Source organism: Aphis gossypii, chromosome 1 (genome assembly GCF_020184175.1).
Source record: "Aphis gossypii isolate Hap1 chromosome 1, ASM2018417v2, whole genome shotgun sequence".
Lineage (NCBI taxonomy): Eukaryota > Metazoa > Arthropoda > Insecta > Hemiptera > Aphididae > Aphis > Aphis gossypii.
In genome coordinates, this window is record NC_065530.1 from 18,235,919 (window position 1) to 18,261,449 (window position 25,531).

Here is a 25,531-nt window from a genome sequence, read left to right on the forward strand (position 1 = left end):
GTACTAGCTGAGACCTAGATACAAATATTGTCCAAAGTGAGAACTTAAGCTAGTTTTTAAAATTAATTTCTTGTTCAACTTCTTTCAAGTTGTTTTTACTTTTTTTAATAATTAAAACAATAACATTATTTATCCATATGCCCTTTTCAAGTTCAGCCAAGCTCATGTCTTTAGCTATTTTTATATGAGGTTATTTCGTATTTTTTTCCAGTAATAAAAATGTCTTTGGACGGCTTGGACTATTCAAATAAATAAATAGTCGTAATTAAAATATAATACTATAGAAAAAGTGAAATTGTAGCAATTTTTTTTTTAATTTTTTGCATTTTATACCTAACTAAAATATTGTTTAGGTACACCAATTTTTTTTATATATTATACACATAATACACTATTGTATTACTTTAGCCATATCAATAAAGTAGAGCAAAAGCCACCAATAATAGGTAACAAATCTTGTATGAAACTTAACAGACTTAGTGTCTATAAGTCTGTTTAGAGATGGTCAAAACATTAATTTATTCTAGTACTTTTTAGAATTTTAAAATATAAATAGCCGTGTAGGTAAATATCAGTATAATATTACATCATTACAATAGGTAGTTTAGTAGTTATAGGAAAGTAGGAAATATAAATATTATTGTTATTTATTGTTATATTCAGGTACACGGTGACGCAACTATTTGAAATTAAAAAATATACATATTTTTCTACATAATGTAACCTCGATGATTTTTTTTTGAAATATAAACGTATTGGATTTAAATAAGTGACATTTTTTTCATGTTTCAAAATATTATGATTTATTGCTGTTATTGGTTTTGGCGAGGTCTCCTTCTGTCAGTTTTGCCAAAATTTTTAATTTTTCCCAATAAAGTCAATCCTCCTGGTGATTGTGTACCACAGAATATATGAAATATAGCGGTCTGTTTCATCAAATCCTCCATAAGAATATAATGTAATTTTTTAAGACGCGACCATTCTGATTGCATCTATTCTATGGTTCAATGGTTGTGCCACTAGGTACACGCCTAGATCATATATTATGATCTAAGCCCTAAGGATACACGCCATAGGTACCTATATTTTTGTAAAAATACGAATAAAAAAAAGAAAAAAACAGTAGGTAATTACGTAAGTATAGGTATTTATTTTATAAAGAAAACGGTTATATAGTTTTTGTTTTTATAAACTTATATTATGATTGAAGCAGTTTTTTTTTTTTATTAAATTTTGATGTTACTTAACCGTTCATAGGCATTAATATATCTGCTATACGGTCTATACGTGGTATAATCGCTGATAATATATATACAGCAGAGAAGTAGGAATATAATACGTATTAAATAGTCATATAGATACGGACCGCTGACTGCTTAGTAGGTACTATTTTTTTTTTTACTGCGTGCATTGATTAAATATAGGTTCATATAAGTATATTTAATCAATGCTGCGTGTCTATTTTTTTTAGCTTGATCTATTCATGATGTTTAACGTATTATTCATAATTCTACAATGATTTATTATACATACCCACTTATTTTTTTCAGTAGCTGTCATAATGTCACGCTGTGTAGCTTACCGTTTATATACTATTTTACCTACATTTAAAAATATATATTTTATATTTGTTAATGTTAAATTCTAATATGTAAAGAATTTCTAATTAATACAAACTATTATCAAGGGTGGAATATGTAATCTAGGAATCTGCAAAAAAACGAGTGTATCAATTACAATCTATGCATCTATTCTAAGTAATATTATAAAGAAAGAATAAAGATTATTAATTTGGTACGTTTCCTACGTTGCTGTGTTTGGACTCTAAAGTCTATATCGTCAACTATATCGGACCAGACATGGTCAGCAACACGGCTCCGTACTGTTCTGTATACCTATTATATGCAGTGGTGTAGCTAGACACTTTTTCTTGGGTAGGCCCAATATTTTGATGTAATGATTATCAATGAATATTTTTATTAAATAAAAAAGTACCAGTAACAGAATATCGTATATTATACATTTATTTTATTATGTATATTATAAGTATTTATTTTAAAATTTAAAACTTATATCATCTACAAAATATTAGTCTATTTAATACGATATAAAACATTTTTTTTTTTTTTGGGAGAAAAGTAGTCAGGCCCGGGCCTACCAGGCCTACCCGCTGGTTACACCACTTCTATTATGTTAGAATATGTTTGACTAAAGTTTGACACTTAAGAAAAATTTACCTTTAAAGCTTTGGGTTTGATGAAGTCCATAAAAATACATTTTCCTTCACTATAAAGTAAATTGGAATAGAAAAGGGAGTTTTTTAATTTTGACTACTCAAAGTAATAACTAGATCCAAATATCCAATTTACTACCAGATACCCTTAAAAGTACCTACTTTAACTGCTCTAGAGGAGATTGTGACTGTTTACAGAGAAAATATTTAATTTAAAAATATAAAATATAATTAGTCTGAATACAATTTTTAAAGTTAAGTAGGTAAAGAATTTATTCTTTAATAGTATAATAATCTCGCTTATATTTCAAATAAAATTAAAACGGTTTATTAGGGAAAAAAATATGGTTTATTTATTTTATAATTAGTAGTGCACCAACACCAATAAACCACCTAGTTGCAATAAAACAATGTTTTACAATAATAATCAATTTTGCGCTTAATTTACACATTTAATATATTATTTTTAAATTTAACATTAATTTGTATAATGTACCATAATATTTATACAAAACTTAAGTCTAAATAAAAAAAACTCATTTTATTAAATTTAATTATAATAAAGGTTTACAAATAACTTTCACCTATGCATGAACTTAAAACCCCTTATAATAAGATCAATATACATTTAAAGTTAAATTCATTTATATTTTACAATGAACCAATTGTGTTTTTATAAATATTTTATTAATTATTGACCAATATAACTTTTAAGATTTAAAGAATAAGGTATACAATATTTAATATTATTTATATATAATAATAATTTATTATACGATTTATACGATAGGAAGGTGAGGTTAGGTTCTTAATTTTAACTTATACTTTGAATACAATTATAATTTATGTACATAATATAACGATTTATAAATTATAACAGCACTTAAAATTATTATTACATACACTATATATTTTTATGGTTTAGAACTTATTTTATATATGTGAATTTAATTTAAGCTTTGCATTTGTATTAAACTATTAAAATAAATATATTTTTTGTCTACCTAACACAATTGAATTTTTGTTGATAAATATCTTATAAAGATAATATATTTTGGATTATATTGATTATAATATATAGTTTATATTATTCAGCTACTATCGTTATAAACGTATAACATAATATTATATAAGCATCTATATTTAAATGTTTTAGGTACATTTAATGTCGTCAATAGATAATAATTACGCCGAGTACCTACTTGAGTGTTTTTATTTTGTATGACACTTATATGATGTGTGTAGAATATCTACATGTGTCATTTAGTTTTAGGATTGTCTTATGCTTATCAATGCATTTTGATTTAGAAAAATTATAATTTATTATAGATATTATAGAGCTAAAACTATTATAGTTAAGTTTAAACAAAGTTTTGGTAAAAATGTTTTCATAGGTAGTCATTTTCTTAAAAATATGACACAATCGATTTTAAGAGCTAACTTATGCAAGTACTTCAAAAGTCAAATTAAATTTTGTATTAAAAAAAGTATGTTCAAATAATTGTGTAAGTTTTTAAGTGTTGACAGCACAGATATACAAAATATATATAATAATATTGTGTGTTTATGTAGGTTGTAGGTATGTATGACCAACACGGCGTGAGTGCGTGGCACGTCCTATATGTCTATATGTCTATACATATTATATACCTATTTATATGTGTATTATTATTATTTACGTTCTCGTAACACTAACATATGATCAAATTTCGTTTTGCCAAATAAACAAAAGTAAAAATTGCATTTACTCAGCAATCTGGTTGCCTTCATATTTCGTCCAGTCGACTCGTCTAATACTTCATCTGTAGGTTTAACCTGAAAAATGATACATTTTTGTATTACATACATTGTGTTTTCATCAGTACGTTTATTTTTACTTAACTGAGTTTAATATAATGTTGGTATATTTAATATTGTATGTACTTAATAATATATTCAATTAAATTCGTTTATGTATAGAGATTCAGCAAGTCTATGGATGTTGAAAATACCGGTAGTTATAATACAAGCATCTATAGCAGGGGTGGCCAAACCACGGCTCGCATCTTATCGTAACATTTTTACAAAAAAAAAATTTTAATATGAATTTATGTATTATATAATAATATGAACTTTTTTTTTTACATTTTGGCTCTTCCATATTTATTAATATATTTGGTGGCTCGCGAGTCGCGAGTCTCTTCTCACTGGCCACCCCTGATCTATAGTGTACATAGTTATAGGCTGATATATTTTATTGTCTTACGGAAGCAGAAATCTGGTCAGTGATAATATTTAGATGGTGAAAGGGCGGGGAAGAGTAATGCAAGACTAAAAATATAAAATTATTTTTTGTTTTTGATTTAAACTCACTTGCGTTTCGTCTTCAGAAATCCACGTTTTATTTTTCCTATCGACTGCTCGACTCCTGCTCGCGCCACGAGTAACCAATGTTCCTGACGCCGCAGCCGCTGGTGCAGCCGCCCCTAAGCCTGCAACTCCAGGACCAAACAGTCCAGACAGTCCCGTGCCCAATAACCCTGTCGTGCCCAACAACCCCGTACCCAATATGCCATTGACGCCACCCAATATGGATGGAACGGCCCCATAACCGAAACCACCGGCATTACCGTAGCCTCCGTTGTGCAGACCTCCATAACCCACGCCACCAAATCCAGGCCCGCCTCCAAATCCTCCACCACCGAATCCATTACTGTAGCCAATACCGTTGCCAAAAAAGGGCCCGGTGAAAAATGACTTTAGGGTCGGTATAAGCAGTATTAATAGCGCATGTAGAAGGAACGCCAGGAATGCCAGTACCGATATAAATGTTGACGGTTCTAGGCCAAAACCCAAACTGTAAAAAAAATTATATATTATTTACACAATATTTTGTTTTTTTTTAAGAAACAGAATATGTTCAAAAAATAATGTTTAATCATACAAATAATATTCTAGCTTATATGTTTGTCATGTCATACGTACGGTTGTATCAAGTACGACGCTTAAATATATTTTTTTTTTACAAAAATATAATATAAAAAAATAGGTAAGTGAATATCGCTCTGCTGTACATTAGATATTAGTCGAACTACCCGTTATTGTGGGTGTGTTAAATTTGAATTCAATGATAAATTATTGATATTATATAATAATCGACCTGATCGGAGACAGTCTGTCAAGTATCAGCCTATATTAACTTTATTTTATGATATATTTTTATATAAAGCTATTGAAGTATAATTTATCTTACTTATTTTAACTACTGCAATAAGTTTAATAGAAATTTTTCCATAAATATTGCATTTATTATATAATTAATATTAAATAATATAATTTTTCACCATACTAAATCAATTTAACTTATATAACTAAAAATGTGACATCTTTCTGTAAATACCATAAAATAGTAAAAATAGATTCGTAATATAAATAGATATAATGTCTTAAAATAAATTAAAAATGACATTGCGTATAGTAAAACGCATAATGATATAATAATAAACGTGAAAATTATAAGTTCTTACAAATAATGTTTTTAATTAAAAAAAAAAATATGTTACATTGTAATTCATCATTTAAATAATTCATTTTATCCAAATTTGCACTTAAAATGTCTATAAAAAATAATTGTTTGAATACATGTTTAGAATAAAATTTTATGGATTCAGAAGTTTATGAATTACTTATGAGAAATCTGTATTCAATTTTCGAAACTTAAAAATAAACCAAAAGTTAATTATGATTAGCTAACTATAAAATAGTTTGCATTTTTTCAATATTATGCTTTGATAAAAAAAAATATATATAGACAGAACAAATTTTTCTAAAAATTATGACAAAACAAATAATAACACATTTAATGATATTAATAGTATAATTGTATGAATGTATGATAGCAATTCATAGTAAAACATTTAGTCATAGGACTTAAAGTCAATTTCAGTTACAATGATAAATGTCTAGTAAATTGTATCTACTAACAGTATTAACTATATAATAAGTAAGAAAAAATAAAAATTGTGAATGAAAACTAATTATTTGTAGCCCGTAGGTGTTACAATAGCATAAGTATCCTGCAACACCCGATGAGTACGCCTAAGAAATAAGCTTTAAAACATAAAAAAAATCTTGTATTTAATACTCAATTCTTGGGTATAATATTTAAAAAAAATATATGCATTTTTAACTTTGGTAATGTTCTCGATTTGTATGCATTTTGCTTTTAGGAATGCTTACTAAACAGTAAAAATGTTATCTTTAATTTTTGCTAACCGACGTTGTCTATTTTGATGGTTTAGATTGTAGAATAAATAATATTATTTCCATTAGACATTGGTACTTAGTATTATATGTGAATTATTTGAAAAATAATGTTTATCTAAAAAACATAGTAAATAATGTATGTTAATAATAAAAGTACCTCATAGACTATAAGGTGTATTCAGGTTTTTTTTTTTTGGCATTTTATTAGTATTTTTATAATTTATTATACTTAAATGTAATAAATATTTTATCTATTTTTAAAAATTATTTCTAGCTACAAATAAATATAAAATAATTATATATTAGGTATTTAAATATCTTAAATAATTCATAATTAATGCTTACCCATTGCCTCTGGATGGTTGATAATCGTCAATACCATACGATCTGTCCATGTTCATAGCTGTAATCGTGACTGGTGAATAATGTTTACTTTTGAATGTTTTCTGATTATTTATAATAAACTTTAAAACTATCCTACATCCAAAAACTTCTAAATAGTAGTTGTATTTCCGTTACTTTTAGCCGTAGAACCGTGTCGGAGTAGGATGTCAAAAGCAAGAAACGTCAAGTATACACATTTTAACATTATATATAGGCAGTCAAAACTGTCACAATTTGAACATACAAATTCAAATAATTACACTTTATAAAATCGCAACGGTTCAGATAATTCAATTATTATGTTACATTATTTCTGCAACAATTAGGTATATTATAATGACTTTGAAATATAGATCAATTGGTCAACGGTTAATGATATATAATACTTTTATTAAATTATTTTGTATTTATGTATACAATATAAATACATGAAAAACATATATAAAAAAATATAACTATTTTAACTACCTTAACTATCTATTGTCGATGCATATATTTAATAAAGAAATTAATAGATTTAACGTTTTAAGGATATAGGTTCCTGAGCTCAGTTATCTTATTAACTTTAATCTCTATAATCGGAAAATGTGGGTTTATTTTTAAAACTATGTATGATATAATAAATTGTAAAATATTTTTATTTTAAAATTATTCCCACCAAGTTACAACATAATTTAATAATATATTATTATTATTTATGTATAATACTGTAGAATTCCGTCTTTCACAAATCACATGCAATATACATAAAGGCACGCTTTAACAATTAAACAGTTATATACGTTTATCATTGGGGGTACTTTTACGTTTATTAAAAATTATTATTTTCATTGAATTTTCGATGTTATATTTAGATATATTTTTTTACATTTAATTATAATTAGTTTTTAATATTTCTTTCTAATTAAATATAAATTTAATTTTAAGTATTTCCTTTTTTAACGTATAATAAATATTTATATATATTTTTCGTTTTAAGCTGTACGGGTTACAATCATTGTAACAAACTAATGACCAATGTGATCACCTTTATAATCTTTTTTCAATTCCTCCAACATTCCTTTTTATGAATAAAATATCTTACTAAAAGTATCATATTATCTTTTTTAACCATTATTTTGAGCAGGATGGTTAAGTCCGTTCCTAACATTACCGTTCTAGAATGTTCTTTTTTCAAAGTTAGTTATTTCCATTAAAAGAAAGCTTTTTATACTTGGTAGTTTGAGTTCTAATTGGATTAGGGACGTAAACAAATATACATTATACAATGAAGTATTTTAATATATTTATATTTATTTATGAGCCATAGTAGTTCTATTATATTTAAAAGATTTAATTTTAAAAAGGACTAACAAATCATGTTTATACTTAAGGTAGTTACTGGCGCCTTTCTAACGGATGGTCCCCGCCGTCGTTCAAACATAAACTTTTACTAAGTAGGTATATATCCCCACATATCTTATATATTAAGACTTATAAGATTATGTAATATAATATAATATTTAGTGTTCATAATACCAAACAGGTATTAGGCATTTTAATTTAGTCTTTTATTTTCCTCTTTCTTTTTGTAAATAACTTCTACTTGATATTGTTTTCTCTATATCTCTCGCTATTACCAACAAAAAATAAATTGTTTATTTTAATGAAAATGTAAAATCTATACAAGGTACAATAAGCAAATGAGTGATAATACGATATGAAGTATTTAAAAACAAAACATAGAATAGGAGTTTCATATTAGGAAGATCTGAACATGAATTGTAATTTTAGGGAGCAATAATAATATATACGTTAAGGTAAGAATTGAGAAGATCTCTGAACCACTTGTGTTTCTAATGTCTAGCTGGATTGTTCGGAAGAGTATAATGAATGAAGTTGAGCGATGAGGTGGTGTTCCACATTGGAGTGTATAGACTATAGACGTATGCAATATACTAATTAGGTACTAATATATAAAATGTGGTAGCTGTTTTTCTTATAATGCGGGTACCTGAATATTTATATCTATTTTTCGAAACTAATTGTAATACAAAGCTCCTGCAGCTTGATTTTTAGACTAAACCATCTGATTACATTGTCACTCTTGCAGACTAATAATATCAAATTATTAATTATAGTAAACAACTATACGTGCCAATAACGTGATCTAAATTTTTTTCAGATTTAATACCTCATTAATTAACATTCTCCTATTCCTCCTTCCTTAAAATTATATTATTTTTATCTCTATACTTTTAACTATTATCATATTTTTTTCATTATTACTCATTTATATACAGTCTGCGCAGTCAATGTCTCATCGGATACTGCCCCGCAGTGTGTATTGAATACTTACTATTGTATAATGATATAATATAATACTTAATATTGCAGTAGTCTATTGTTTATAAATAATTATAATCTATGTTATTATGGAATCTAGCTATGTTTTTGATAAATGTACAATACTATACAATACCTGATCGAAATATATATCTTAAAACAACTATTTTAGAAACCAAGGATTTTTTCAATTTCACATGCATTTTTATCAAACAAAAAACTGAATGCACGACCATTATGTTTTTATGATTGCTCTGGGCCTTGGAGTTTTCCAATCACTTCATTAAAACTTACAATTTTTCAGTGTTATTCTATAACTCACAGGTACCATTGAAATTATTATCTTAGAAAATAACTTTTTAACGATTTATTTTATTTTTTTATTTATAAAGACATTTACGTTTTGCTGTGATAAAATTCAAATATTTCTTATACTTAAAAGTGAAAGTTTAAAAAAATGTGTACTTGATTTATATTATTTCGAATCGTCGAGATGCAATATATTGTCTAGATTACGATAAAAAAAATAAATTTTCCTGTTTAATGTATTGTGTGTTGATTAGTACATAAGAAAATAAATTATAACACATTTAACACGAATAACATGCATTGTTTAACTGCGCAGCTACTTTGAAAAATATAACTTGAAACAAAGCTTAAAGGTATATATATATATATATATATAGTATATGTTTATGTTATGACGTTATATGAGACATTGCTATTATAAACAAGGTAATTCTTTGTGCAAGTTCATTCCAGTTTTTAAAATTGGTTGAAAGGATTGTTACACACGTGCTGCATTTTATATGGTGTCACTGTGTCAGTGTGTATATTGTCATAAATGTGTACCTATATAGTTATCTATCTATGGCAACCTACCTATACTGGTACTGTAATTAAGTAGATACTTATTATTTATAAATTATTATGTTTGAATTCTGTATAATTTCCAGTAAAGTTGAAAACAATAATTCATATATGAATTATTGTTATTTTATCACTTTTAGAATTGAATATTATAATATTAATACGCCAATATACTATCGTAAATTTAGGAGTCAGATAAACAGATGTTTTTAAAATTGTATATTTTAAATATTTTTTTCTATTTATCGAATTTAATGTTGACCTGGATAAAAATTTAATTCGTGTTCTACTAAATCGTCTAAATCAAATAATACTATTTTGATTTTATGGTTTTGTATTTTAAATGCATATTTTAGGATTTTAAGAATTGTTCAGTTAATTTTCAAACTTTTTTTTAAAAACAATTTAAATACTATAGTCTATAATAAATATAACTAAATTAGAAATAATCTTAACAGACTTCTTTGAATCTCGAAAAAAGTAGTAAATAATCCAAATAATCCTAGAAAAACACTAAAAATGGCTAGTGGATGAGTAGGAAAAAAAAGAAAAGAAATTTGCGATAAAATTTCAGAATGTATAATTGAAAAGAATGTTGGATTTAAAACATTGATATAGATTTTTAAAAACATTTCAGCGAAGTCGATACTATGAAAGAAATAGAAGATTTAATGTTTGAAGATCTTGCATACTTTAAAAATATTTCACTAACACAGTAGGTAGTATCAGTAAATATAGAACGAAGTTTTTCACGCTACAAAAATTTGATTTTGAATAATAGACGCTCTGCTGTCAGTTTGATCAAATTAAAAAAAAAAAAACTTTTGTTACAGTATAACGTTTTTATTGTAAATCAATACTTATGTAATATTAAAATAAATTTTGTTATGCATATTTTGGTGTTTTTGTTTTTTATCTAAAAATGTATATTTTATGATTTTTAATGCATATTTTCTATATTTTTTAGTGCAAAAATACATAAAATACAGAGTGATTTGTTTATCACTGAACAATCATTATTTTAAAAAGTATAGCCTTTTTTCAAATTTCGAGATAAGTAAATGCTTTTCTACAACTGTATAAAATTTTGATTTTTTCTTATATTAATAATTGCAGCATAAATTAATAAAGTTATTTTTTTCACGAATTTTCACGTTAACATTTTTAACTTTCGTTAATCCGTTGACGAAATATATAGTTGCTCAAAGTTAGGTGGTTTTAGAAGGATCTTCGGTATTAATGTGTTATATACATTATATACATACTAATTAGCACCATTGGAACTAGGATTTTTATTGCTGGTAATTAATTGACTTCAGCTGCACTTTATATCCGTAACCCAGTGTGCGTGCGCTGCACTAGCCTTAAATATTATAATAGGTACAAAGTACAATGATTATCAATCGTGTATTCAACGATATAAAATTCATTACTATTACAACTACTGGTCTTTGTAAATAAAAATTCTAGTTCTAAAGGTACTAATTAGTACCTATGTATGTATAACACCCGAAAATCTTCTAAAACAACCCAACTTTGAGCAGCTATAACTCACCAACGGATTAATAAAAGTTAAACATTTTAACGTTAATATTCACGAAAAAAAATAGCTTTATTAATTTTTGCAATTATGATACATAGGTTACCATTTGAAAATCAAAAGCTTATAGTTCTTTTACTATTAAATATATAGGTGAAAAAAATATACAGTTGTAGAAAAACATGTGTCTAAAAAATTGAAAAAGTATACTTTTTGAAAAATAAGCGTTTAATGATAAAAAAATCATCCTGTATATTATCATAGACGATCTAATTATTTTAAAGCTTATTGTTAATGAGTAAGTCGTAACACAATTTCCCTTTTAAGTTTTAATATTTTTGGGGTGTTTCCAGGTATTGAGTAGGAAAGATTGTTCTCTATGTAAGTTTGGATAATCAGGAAAAGATTTGTGGTATTTATTTATAAAATAGATTAGTGTGGATCGAGTGTTTGATTCGAAACATAAAATGAGGGTTTGTAATAATACTTTAAAAAGAAAAAAAGTTTTATAGCCAATTTTATAATAATATATAGGTATAATATTTAAAATAAAGGTATATACCTAATATATTATTCTTGTTAGCCCATAAAAAAAAAACAAGGAAGTTCATAAATATGCTATTACATATTGTATTAAACGTAGACACGCAGTTGAGCACTTTAATCGTAAACTTCTACACCTATTGTAGGTATATGTCGAAGACGTGAGATACCAATATTGTCATATTTCATTACGTCATTACGTCATTAGATATGCCGTGGTCACCTTGCGCATAGATAAATATTATAAATTATATTCTATTATTTTCTAAGCGTTGCCGCCGTTGTTCAGATAAGGATACCGACCTATTATTTTTTGCACTATTATACTGACATTAGTGCCATTACATACGCTTATCTATTAAAAAATATTTAAAGTTTCAATAATACAATGTCTTCAATATTATAATCTTTTCATATTTTTTAAAAAAAATTTACTACCTTCATAAACTTAGAAAAGCGTTTCTTAAACTGTGTTCCACGGAACTTGAGCACTTATTTCAATACGTTCAAGAAAATTACTTTAAAAAATCTAACTATAAAGATTAGTTGCGGCTAGCGGAGAAAAAATGTTTTACGCATTAACACTATTGAAACAGAGTAGGGGTTCTAATTATATCGAACTGTAATCACTTGTTGTTGAAAACTAAATAAAAATATTAAATAGTTAAAATTTAAAAAAACGTAGGGGTCCCCGGTAAAAGTGAACTCAAAAAAAGGATAAAAAAGTTTAAGAAACGCTGACTTAGACGAATATCCGTGTTATACGTACCCAGTAAGTTACTAAAATATTAAACATATTCATATAAGATATAATTCACATGCATGAAGGTATGGCAACAAAATTAATTAGTCAATCAACAACACGAATATGCTCAGGCCAGTGTGAAGTACCTAATGTAATACCTTATCATTTATATTATTTTAATAAAACAATTAATCTTAAACCACACGTCTCAATGGGTAAAAAATCGAAATCAATGACTACTAAAAAGAAACAGGTCTCCTACCTATCATACTAAATACTATTATGATGCGTGGTAAATAGTCGCCAAGACCAAAGTCATCGTTCTTTTCGATAGGACTATACGAGTACATAAGGGGATCTAACAAAAGACCTCATCAAGTGGTTTGCAGTATAGGTTAGTCGACGGGGGGACAGAAAAAAGTCCCTGAAAAAAAGTCTCCAGGAAATAAAGTTTCGGGGCAAAAAAAGTCTCTGTGGGGGGAAGTACAAATTGAAATATTTTAAATAAAATTTATATAATCACTCTGTATAATATGTTAGTTTGGTATAGAATACTGAAAATATAAAATAATAAAATCTACTATTCACTTAATATTATACATTTATAGTTTATACCTAATATACATTGGGTTGATGTGTCCTGTGGAAAACCGTAGATAAAATGATGATAAAGTTAATAAAAATGATAAATTTGGTTTTTAGTTTTTACCTACTGCATCGGCAGTAGATTGTATTTATACATATTGACAGATTATAGTTGGTAGAGCGTTTATAATTAATAGTAAAATATGGTTATTTTCATAGTATAGTACAATAAAGTATAGTTCAGTAAGGCAGTAGGTGTGTGTGTGACAGAGTACGTAAAGCAGTTTTAAACAAATTTAGTTTTTTTTTAAAAAAATGGAGATTTTAAAATCTAATAATGTATGTGAAAGTTGGAACTCTCGGTTTTCACATATGGTTGGTCAAAATCATCCAACAATATTGAAACTAATTAGCAAAATAAGGTATGAAATAGCTGCAGACCGTGCCAAATTAGCTTTAGGTGTACCGGGTGAGTAATCTATTAGACGAAAAAAAATGAACATGGAAACAAGATTATTAAATACCATATGCATGTGTTTTAGAGAAAATAAAATAGAAATTAACGATTTTTTAAAAGTTATAGCTCAAAATATTAAGTTAAAGCAATAATAATTTATTTTATTTTATTAATTTGTACTTTTTTTATTATAATTTATTTTTGTAACGTTAATATTACATTTATATTATATGTTTTATTTAAATTGTTTCAATTTGTACTTTTTTTCCCCCGAGACTTTTATTAGGGACTTTTTTTTTGGGTTCTTTTGTTCCTAGAGACTTTATTTCCTGGAGACTTTTTTTCAGTGACTTTTTGCTGGGTACTTTTCTTCTTAGAGACTTTTTTTCCCCCGAGACTTTTTTCCTACCATCGTCTATTTAATATAAGTATTGTTTAAAAAGTATTATCTAATTGAATAAATATATATTGCTAGATAAATCAAAAAACAAAAGGTGTTCATATTGTTCACGAAAAAATTTATTGGTGGTAGACTGGTAGCAATAATTGTAGATTTTTAATAGGCACCAAGTAAATTTTTTTGACATTTCAAAATTTAGTTGAAAATAAGACTACACCCATAATTTCCCAGGATTGACTTCCAATTTTCCAATGATTTTTGAAGTACGAAACACTACAGGATCACAGGACATAGGAAGATAAAAAATTATAATATAATATTTCTATTTGACACAGATGGCGTTACAAGTACCTACTTAACCAATATATTTCTAAGACACGGACCAAGATAATATGAGATAGTACTGTGATTGGACAACGTCGATTATTATTGATAAGTGATAACTATTATCTTCATTTTTATTTTTCTGTATGTTTATTATTATTTATTATTGTTCCGAGACCATCGGCAATTAGACATTAATAATTTATTCCAGTATTCATCATTTCGTCGTTCGCGCTCGTCGTTCATTATTTTAGACGTTTCTGTTCGTCGTCGTTGACCGTTGTTGTTTTAGTGTGCTAGATTTGCGTTCGCTCGACTGGAATTTATTATTATTATTACTGTTTTTACTTTCACTTTTTTTGTTCTCCATTGGAAGAGACAGACAGACAGAAGAAAACAAACAAAAATATATTTCAATGGTGATCTAACACTGTTGCGTTGTGCGATTGAATCTCCTGACGTGCTGTGAATACGCGCGGGGTAATTATTTTTCATTCAATATTTCACTTACATCGCAATTTGGATTTATCGCCTGTCTCATTATTATATTATTTTATTCGATATTTTCGATTTAAATGACCTGGCTATCGATTAAACGGTCTAATTCTTAATACTCTTTAGCAGGCGAGTATAAGCATAATATAATAAATAATAAATTGCACAACTTCATGTTTTGAAAAATCGTGATATTTTTGTTACTTAATTGTATATTTAAATTTAACCATTTTTTTTTTTTTATTTAAAAAAATATTTTTTCACTTATAGCGGGAAAAAAATGGTATATTTATTTTTAATCAAAACAAAGTTATATACTCGTTATATATGTTTTAAAATACATTTTATACTGACTAATTAAGTTAATTACTACATTTACTTAGCTACTATTTTAGGACATCAATGTCACTATTTTTTTCAAATGATCATTAATTCATTTGTATTATTTAATTTTAATTCAAGCATACATTTCATACAGCATATTTATAATAATATGCACATGTTAGCCAATTGTTTTTCCTTAACCAAATTAATTTGCATATTTTTAAATCAAGTTGTTGATAGTTAGGTAATAATTTAAAATTCTATTTGTCATATAACACAACATACAGGTGACCTATTTTATGCTAATATATTATATTCTCTACTGTTTTCAGTTTTTATAGATTATTCATTTAGGTACTTAGTTTGTTTTCTAATTATCTTAAGTGATTTCTTATTGTTAATGTCATTATTTTTCAACCAGCTTATATTCAATATAGTCTATGCTTTTTGTATGTAGATTTGTGCTACACTTCTCCTACTGTATATAATTAAATTATTGTTTAAAGTGAATACATTATAGTATTAATATAAAAAAATAAATTTAAACAAGCATCAGAAAATAATTTGTTACAAATTGGGAGCTTGTAAAAGTCAATTAAATTTTGCTTTCATTCAAAATTATTATGATAAACAATTTTGGAATAACTATTTACTACACATCAAATGAATAAACAGTTTGCTTAATCATTATAATATTTTTTTAAGGAGTACATTTTAGATATTATTACCTATTTACTTATTTTTTAAATTCATTCAGTTTTAGCTTGAGTAATGGTAGGTATTAGTTCAAAATTAGATTATGTAAACTTATACAAATTTATAACTTTATTATATTTTCTTTATGAAAAACTTAAGATATTATTCTGGTATATATATTTATTAACTACTGCACATACTCAATACTTTTAGGTATCTAAATTCATTATATAAGTTAATTAATAAATTAAGTATTTGAGGATTTCATATTATAGTTAGTATAATAGATAAATACTATATTAATGTTAGTACAGTATAATATTGTTAAGTTAGAAATAAAAAAAAAAAGAAGATATAAATGTATTAATAATTATAAGTAATATTTTATTTTTGTTTTTATTAGATTATAAAAATGTATAGAAGTTTTAAATCTTTGACAAATATGTGGGTATGCTTAAAATTTTGAAAGTACCTATTTTTTCTTTCATGTTTTAAGATGTAAAAATGTTTGTATGTAACACACTCAAATAAACTATAAACAGAAAAAACCTTGATAAAACTACAAGGCTAATGTATTAGGCAAGTTAAACCAAATTCAAGTTTGGTTCATCTGGCTTAAGTTGTTTACCTTGTTTTTATTGTTAATAAATGAATCCATTATATATACATCTAAATATTTAATTATAGTTAATTTCTTTGGATAGTAAAGTTTGTTTTGTAAATTAAATAATACATACAGTTAAAAACAATTTTATATTTGATTGATTTAAATATTACTTAACTAGAACAAAATATAATAATTGTGTATTTGTACATTTTATAATATTTCAAATAATTAGGAAAATATTTTTTTAGATTTTTAAGTATCATGGCTGAAGCCCATTCAGCAGTTGCATTTTCATTTTCAATTACCCATGAAGGTTGGGATGTTAATTTTGATCGTGAAGTGCTCCATTTAGTTTGGGCATCTGGAATTCGTTCTTGGAAAAAACGTTTAGCCAGATTTAAGGTGTTTATAATATTTTTTATATTGTATTAACATTCGTCACTAAGATGTGAAATGTGATAACATTTTAAAATTTCACTTCATTCTATTAATCTTAAAATAATTTTTTTAAATTTTAGAACAATGTACGGAATGGAGTTTTCCCAGCTCCATTACAAAGTCTTTGGGCTATGATGGGTATTGTACTTGCTCTCCGTTATGGCAATAATAGTTTTATTAAATATACAGACACTATATTACAATACTTACCTGGGTAAGTGAATTAGATTTTTGTATTTTATAATTTAATTTAATATAATTTAAAATCATTATGCTTTTAATTTTTAGGACATCCTACATATGGCAAATAGTATCTTGTTTTATTTTATCTTTAACATTTTGGTTAATATTAATTTACATTGTAAGATACACGTTTAAACTCATGTTAATGTATAAAGGTAATTATTTGTATTCATAATTTGAGACATATATATTAATATACTTGCTTATTCAGGATGGATGTATGAAAGCAGAGGAGGACAGAAAGTTTCTTTACAAACTAAACTTTGGGGCTTAGGCATAAAACTACTTTCTTCAAAAAGTAAACCATTACTTTACAGCTATCAAGGTTCATTGCCAAAACTTCCATTGCCTCCAGTTAATGAAACTATGAAAAGAGTAATTATTTTAAATAACTAATGAATAATAACATATTTAATTCTGTAAACATTGACTAATGTTTATTTTATCACAGTATTTAAAAAGTGTTCGTCCATTAATGAATGATTCGGAGTATGAAAGTATGATAAAGCTAGCCAATGAATTTGAAAAAGGCATTGCAGTCAAGCTTCAGCGATATTTATGGTTGAAATCATGGTATTTATTTTTTATATTTTATTTTTCTTATAATATTATGAGTCATTTAAATAATATTTTTATTATTATCTAATTTTATTTTAATAGTGGCTGACTGATTTTTCTTATCTTTTAGATGTATAATTTAGTAGTTAAATAATTATATAATTATATAATAATTGTTTTATAACCAATAACCATTATGAAACTTCTAATATAAATGACCTCAATTATATTCGATAGCATTACAATTATAAAAAAGTGAGCTTAATCAGAATACAGATAAAAGAAGGATGATGGGTCTATGTTAAACTCACCGTATCTTAGAGTTGTATTCTATTAATTTTAAATGAGGCAGAATATAGTTGAGTTTAACCATAAGTATTCAAAAGTTTTGTTGCTTACAATTTATAATTTTTTAATTATCAATATACATATTAGAAAAGCTACCTTTTTCAATTTTTAATTGATTGATCCTCTGGAATTGTTTTGATATAAATATATAAATATACACATTATGCATTATAATACGGGTTGCTATGTTTTATACATACAAATATAATTAAGTATTGATATAATTGTAGGTGACCAAGGGAAACACTTCCATTTTTGCTGGGTGAAAAGGTATAATTTTTCAGATATTTCTTACTGTGGGAATCTAATCTTCTAAAACAAAAAACTAATAGAATTAATACATTTATGAGATGAAAATATTTTTTTCTTCTAATTGTTAACAACGGCCTTCTATAGTTGAAATAAAGAACATTTATTTTATATTTCTTCTGTTGCATAATTTGTTGATATATTGTCATTGTTATCGCATTATCTAGGTTACAAAAATAATCAAAAAATATCATTTCATGAATTATGATTATCATTTAATGATTTTTTTTTTTTTTTTAAATTAATTATAGCACATTTTTTTCAACAAATTTTTATGTACTTTATATAATTTTACAATATAGGTATGTATCTATAGTTTATTTTAAATTATAAAATTAGTTTTAGAACTTGTGTAAAAACAAGCAATTAAGTTGTGGTTTTAATTTTTGTAAATATATTGTTTTTCCCTCATTATAATATAAATGTTTCAAATAAAAATATTTTTTTTCGTAAAATATATGAACATATTAGTAATTTTATTCAATAATGTTAAATAATAAAAGTGTATAAGTGTTTCTCATTTGTTTATTGATACTGATAAACAAAAATAAATTCTTTAGTATTCCAATTTATCAGTATTTTAAAGTAATTGCACTATAGTATTTTCTTATAATTATGAAATTTATTTTATCTTTCATGACCAAATAATATGTATTAATAATTTTATTTATTAAAGAAATGTATTTCATAAATGTATCAGTATCACTTTTGGTATTATACATTAACTATAAATACTGTACAAATATTCTTTTATAGCTCGTGCAACAAAAACTGACCTGTGACCATGCCGACTTTAGTGGCATATTCTAATCAGTGGTCATCATAGTTGTAAAACTATATATATATATAAAAAAAGTAATTACCTATTGTGTAAACATCATAGTGGCCCGGTGTAGATTGAGAGCCCATGGCTATTGGCAGGTATATGATGGGCGGGTATTGGGAATCACCGGTCAATTTTCATTGCACGGACTATAGTTGAAAATACTCATTTTAATAAACAAATTATCTATATAATATGCAGATAATATAAATTTATTTTTATTCATTGTAATTTATTAATATCAGCAGGTCAATCCATTTTTACATAAACTATAATTATCATAACATTGTATGGTTCTTGTGTAGTAATGTGTGGTAGGTTACAGGTAACCATAGAATTTTAAAAGAAAAAAATATAATTTAAAACAAATAATAAAGTAATATTGTATATTTGTTTCTCACAATTCATGTATACTCTTAAAATTAATGTATTTTCTCTTTTAAACATTTCTTTTAAAATGTTATGAGTATATACCAAATACACTCATATACGGTCTTATACATCCCTGTAATATTCTATTTATTATTATTATATTATTAATCAAACAAAATAAAAATTGTGCTTTGAAATATATTTTTTAACATTAAAAAAAAAAAATGATTAATCATGTTATTTATAATTTTTTTTTTTAAAGTGAGCATGATTTAAAATATTATTTCTTTAAAAATAAATAAATAAATAAATATTGACATAGGCCTAGAATTATTTAATTTTAAATAAATATTATTTTATTAATTTTATGATTATTACTGTGTGTAATAGAGCTTCTGGTTATAATAAGGAAAATTAATTTATTATTAAGTATCATGTTTGTATTTATTAAATAAAATGATGATAAATTACAAAAATTTAGATGAAAGATTAAGAACTATTTATTTTAACAGGTGGTCAAGTAATTATGTATCAGATTGGTGGGAAGAATATGTGTATTTAAGGAGTCGAACACCTTTAATAGTTAATTCAAATTTTTATGGGACAGATGCTATAATGTTACATTCAACACCTATTCAGGCTGCTCGTGCTGCTATGATAATTTGGCAGTGTTTACAGTATAGAAGACTGATTGAACGTCAAGAACTTGAACCGGTATTAAAAAATTTAGTTGTTAAAAATGTATTGCAATATATTATACTTAAAAGCATTTATATTATGTAGATAAGAGTTCAAGGATTAGTTCCTTTGTGTTCATGGCAATATGAAAGGATATTTAATACAACACGTGTTCCTGGTGCTGTAAGTGATAAGATTGTTCACTACAACGATAGTAGACATATTGTTGTTTATCATGCTGGAAGATATTTCAAAGTCATTATCTATAGTCAAAATCGTATACTTCATCCTTGTGAAATTGAAGAGTAAATATTTTTTTTGTATTACATTTTTATGATGATGTTTTAAAATGCATAAACGTATTATATTATAATTTAGACAAATACAATCGATCCTTGATAACACAGAAAAACCATATGTTGGAGAAGAAAAAGTAGCTGCTTTGACTGCTGCTGATCGAACACATTGGGCAAATACTCGCACTCAATATTTTTTTAAGGGTATAAATAGACAAAGCTTAGATGCTATTGAGAAATCTGCTTTTGTGGTTACATTAGATGAGGTTCCATATGAGTATGACCCTGTAAGTATTTTTAATATTAAGTGGTTAATGAGTTTTAATTAATTTTAAGAGGCGAGGTTATCATAAAAACCAAAAAAAAGGTACTAAAAATATTATTTTTTATTTAGGAAAATTCAAAAAAATTGGATGAGTTTGGAAGAATATTAATGACTGGCAAAGGATATGACCGTTGGTTCGATAAATCATTTACTTTATGTATTGGATCTAATGGAAGAGTAATATTTATAAATATTTTGTATAATGTTAATGAGTTTGAATAAAATAAAAATTTCCATAAATTTTCTAGGTGGGCTTCAATGCTGAGCATTCGTGGTGAGTGTTTCACACAATTATTATTAATCAAACAGTAATTTGAAAGTCGTGTATGTTCGTATCACGTTTTGTAAATGTTTGAACTGAACGTTTAATGATAAATTGAAATTTCAAATTTCAAATATTGTTTTGAATTTGCATTTAACAAGCGTTGTTACAGGGCTGATGCCGCAGTTATGTCTCATCTTTGGGAGTTCATCATTTTTGATGAAGCAGAAAAATCTGGGTAACTTAATGGGTTACAGTTTCACTGTAATAAAACCTAGTTTTTCTGTACAATATTTTATAATTTTGCTTGCTGGGAATATTTGTGTAATTTTTTTTTTAAGGTCATGGTACTTCTTTGAAGAAACAGCTATAGTAAATTCTTAGTTATGGTAAATTAAAAACGCATGTCATATTATTAACTACAAATTCAAAACATTATAATTGAACTATCATATTAATAATTTCACCAATTTATCTAAATATTGTGTTTAACAATAGATAAGGTAGCTTCTGATTAATTTTATTACTTGGTTATTGTTTTCATTGATGACAGGGCAGATGCACCGGTTATGGGTCATTTATGGGAACATTTTCTATGCGGCGATCTAGTTGTGGGGTAATAATCCATGTCATAAATAAATTAACCCATTATTATTTACTAATTTGTGTACACATTACTCATTTTTTGGGAAGCCATCCAATTACATAATTATTATGTTGATTATTTTAATAATTTTGTTTATTCCTATTACATTCATAATTTTTTAATATTTAATAGTATTATATTTATTTGATTATTTCAACTTATTTATTATTGTTATTTAATGTTGTAAATCATCTTTATTCATTACATAAAGTAGTATTATATAATATAAAAAAGAAAAAAAAATCACTAATTGTTTTTTTTTTTATAGCTTTTGTTATACTTAGTTTATAATTTAATCATGGATGGGTTCCTTTATTATTGATAATACATGAAAGTAATAACGGATTATGGTTAAATATCATAGGTACAATCATTGCATACATTCTGACAAAATTAAACATCACGCGTGTTAAATATTTTATATAGTACATGCTTTATAATATTTATCATGATGAATATAATAATACTATTGTATTGATAAAATCAATTAATAGTATTATTTTTCTCAAACATAAAGATATCAAGAAAATGGACACACTAAAGGTGCTCCCGAATTAGAACCCCCAAAACCTATAAGGCTTCAATGGAGTTTAGAACCAGTATTAGAAGCTATTGAGAAATCATATCAAGTAACATTTTTATACATTTAGTTTGTGAAGTTAATGTACTTTGTATTATTGCTATTTTAGGTTTCATTAGCATTAGTAAATGATATTGATCTGCGTATTTTGGCATTCGATGATTATGGCAAGGGATTCATGAAAACTGCTAAAGTCAGTCCAGATGCTTTTATTCAGATGGCACTTCAACTGGCATATTATAGAGTAATTTTTAATTATTTTTTGATAACTTAATATAATTCTAAATAATAAAATAATTTCTTGTTTATGCTTATAGGATGCTGGTAAGTTTAGTCTTACATACGAAGCATCAATGACTAGATTGTACAGAGAAGGAAGAACTGAAACTGTAAGACCCTGTACTTTAGAATCTTCAGCTTGGGTGAAATCAATGTTGGATCCAAATGTTGATGTTAGTTTTTGTTGGTCAATGTAATTAAATTAAATTTTTTTTTTTAATTATCCAAATTTATAATTTATACATAGATAAACAAACGTATTAATCTATTAAGAGAAGCATGCGCAACTCACCAAAGAGGTTATCAAGATGCAATGTGTGGAAAAGGAATTGATAGACATTTGTTTTGTTTATATGTGGTTTCCAAATATTTAGAAGTCGAATCACCATTCTTAAACGTAACTAAAATTTAAAATTATTATACATAACTCTACATAATATTTGTGTTTTGCAATTTACATACTTAATATAATTATTATTGTTGATATGTTCAGAGCACAAACAATATTTTGTATTTATGTTCCAGAAGAAAATTAAACAATTTAATTTAATTTTGAAATGTCTATTAATATTAAAATTAATTTATAATTGTTTTTTTACTTACAGAAAGTATTGAGTGAACCATGGAGGTTGTCAACATCACAAACACCACATGGACAGACTACTCAGTTTGACTTGAAGAAATATCCTAATTGCATTTCTGCCGGAGGTGGATTTGGTCCTGTAGCCAATGATGGATATGGTGTTAGTTACATAATAGCTGGAGAAAATTTGGTTTTCTTCCACATCTCAAGCAAAAAAAGTTCTCCTCACACTGTATGTTTATTTAATTCTTCTTCAGTTAGTTTTCTTCTTAACAGCTTTATACTGTTTTTAGGATTCTAATAGGTTTGCCGTCCGTATTAAGGAGGCACTCAATGACATGAAATCATTGCACGATGATTGGAATAGAAGTACAAAAAATGTGAGCTCATAATATGGCTATTAACTGCATAGTATATTATATTAATTTGGTTCAATTATGGTATTGTTTGGAAAGTATATATATTCATAACATTTTTGTGGTATTTAGTTGTAAGGTCTCAATTGTTATGAACTTCAACATAACCTGTATTATTGTCAGTAACAAGTATTTTATTTTTAATAACTATTTTTCAACAATTATTTTTTTGTTGATTACATTGTTTTTGTGATTTGGTGGTATTTTTATTAGTTAATGAAAGAAAAAAAATAATTAAATATTTTAATTTTGTTCAATACATTTCTAACATTTACGAGTTGTTAAAATTTTAAATGTAAAATATTCAAACGAAGAAAAATTGTTATTTTGTTTTGTATTAAAATAGTGATTTTATTTCATTTTTATTAATGTTTAAATGAAAAACCATACTCATATTATTATCTTGAGCTCAAGTGTTCATATCTCAGATAAACAATATGTTAATAACTTAGATTATGTAAAATGATGCTTATTTTATTTGTTTTATTTAAATAAATTAGTTTAATATATATAAGATAAAACATAATGTTATGTATTTTAAATATCAGTCATAGTCGGCACTTTTAAATGCTTGTTTCAAACAATTTGAACAAACATTTATTACTTATTAGTTTTAAGATAAACGGATATAATTTCATCGATATTATAAATGGTAGACAGAATAAATGCTTACTTTTTACTCTCTTGTGTACCTATGTATTTACTTGTACATTTTACAGGTTAATAGTATTACAATTATTCTCGATCAAAGAAAATTTGTAGATCCCTGCTTACGTATAATTAATTTAAATCTATATCAAGCCCATAAAATGTTTAAAATGATTAAACTAACAATTAAATGCTACTGGATTACTTTCAAACGACTAAATTTAACATGACCTCATAAACAATCAATTTGACATACTACTAATTAGTTGTTTTGATTTATTTCCCACTAAACCATCTATATTAATATATTGTGCGAATTGGTGTATTATTACTTATTAATTATTAGTTATTAGTTTATTTCTTGTTAAATATGTATAAATTACAGCCTGTACATTGTCCAATTTAATGTGTGTATGGAGGAGGTTGATATTTTTATTTATTGTCAAAATTAAGTAGGTATGCTTTGACCTATAAATTACTGTTTAAATTTTCCCCCTAACATGTAAAGGTAATAGGTATATCAATATAAGTAAATACGTTACGAATAAGTTTGATTTATTTTAATATTATTTATTTATTAATATTTTAAGTGTTTTAGAATAACTATTCATGAGAAACTGTGCATGAAAACATCTTGGATACTTGGGGAATTTATTATCTCCTCCACTCTCACTATAAAAAAACCTGTTTATAGATCTGTAGGAAGTTAGAGGGGGGTTTAACTTTATACCTTATCTTAGGCACTATAATTTTGAGTTTTGACGCTCTTATTATAGGTAAACAAGTTATAATACCACCTCAACAATATTCTAAATATTAAAATTCTAGAACTTAAATTCATTTTAATTTTTAAACCAAATTTTTCTTTTTTTTAGAGATTTAGCCTACTATCTTGGTTTAATGGCCCATTGACCCATATAATCTATTTTTATATTTATTATTTACAAAAACTGT

At 25.6% G+C, this 25,531-nt stretch overlaps 2 protein-coding genes across 5 annotated transcripts; one reads left to right on the top strand and one right to left on the bottom strand.

The window, feature by feature from the left end:
• Positions 1-3,295: 3,295 nt before the first annotated feature.
• LOC114124652 (keratin, type II cytoskeletal 2 epidermal-like) lies at positions 3,296-7,392 on the bottom strand. Its single transcript, XM_027987966.2, has 3 exons — positions 6,824-7,392; positions 4,586-5,069; positions 3,296-4,048 (listed from the first exon to the last, which is right to left on the bottom strand). Exons 1-3 carry the CDS (start codon positions 6,877-6,879, stop codon positions 3,905-3,907), a joined length of 684 nt encoding a protein of 227 aa, XP_027843767.2. The 5' UTR covers positions 6,880-7,392; the 3' UTR covers positions 3,296-3,904.
• Positions 7,393-14,803: 7,411 nt separating this feature from the next.
• On the top strand, positions 14,804-25,125 carry LOC114124632 (carnitine O-palmitoyltransferase 1, liver isoform). Of its 4 annotated transcripts, none has more exons than XM_027987942.2 (19): positions 14,804-15,131; positions 17,022-17,175; positions 17,292-17,425; positions 17,500-17,609; positions 17,666-17,829; positions 17,906-18,027; positions 20,377-20,578; positions 20,648-20,847; positions 20,921-21,125; positions 21,233-21,340; positions 21,412-21,437; positions 21,598-21,663; positions 21,979-22,041; positions 22,589-22,700; positions 22,761-22,895; positions 22,969-23,103; positions 23,178-23,327; positions 23,536-23,745; positions 23,807-25,125. In XM_027987942.2, the coding sequence occupies exons 2-19, from the start codon at positions 17,035-17,037 to the stop codon at positions 23,903-23,905; spliced, it is 2,382 nt and encodes a 793-aa protein (XP_027843743.2). In that variant the 5' UTR covers positions 14,804-15,131; positions 17,022-17,034; the 3' UTR covers positions 23,906-25,125. The 4 variants fall into 4 exon arrangements, with proteins under 4 accessions (XP_027843743.2, XP_027843744.2, XP_027843745.2 ...); XM_050210846.1 differs by lacking the exon at positions 14,804-15,131 and adding an exon at positions 15,252-15,275; XM_027987943.2 differs by lacking the exon at positions 21,979-22,041 and having other exon boundaries at positions 14,805-15,131.
• Positions 25,126-25,531: the final 406 nt, after the last annotated feature.

Coding starts and splice junctions, on each gene's coding strand:
- LOC114124652 (XM_027987966.2), bottom strand. CDS start 6,879: ATGAACATGGACAGATCGTATGGTATTGACGATTATCAACCATCCAGA. Junction 5,070..6,823: donor CAACCATCCAGAGGCAATGG/GTAAGCATTAAT, acceptor TTTTTTTTACAG/TTTGGGTTTTGGCCTAGAAC. Junction 4,049..4,585: donor TTTCTGAAGACGAAACGCAA/GTGAGTTTAAAT, acceptor ATCATTTTTCAG/GTTAAACCTACAGATGAAGT.
- LOC114124632 (XM_027987942.2), top strand. CDS start 17,035: ATGGCTGAAGCCCATTCAGCAGTTGCATTTTCATTTTCAATTACCCAT. Junction 18,028..20,376: donor TATTTATGGTTGAAATCATG/GTATTTATTTTT, acceptor TTATTTTAACAG/GTGGTCAAGTAATTATGTAT. Junction 22,896..22,968: donor TTCAACTGGCATATTATAGA/GTAATTTTTAAT, acceptor TTATGCTTATAG/GATGCTGGTAAGTTTAGTCT.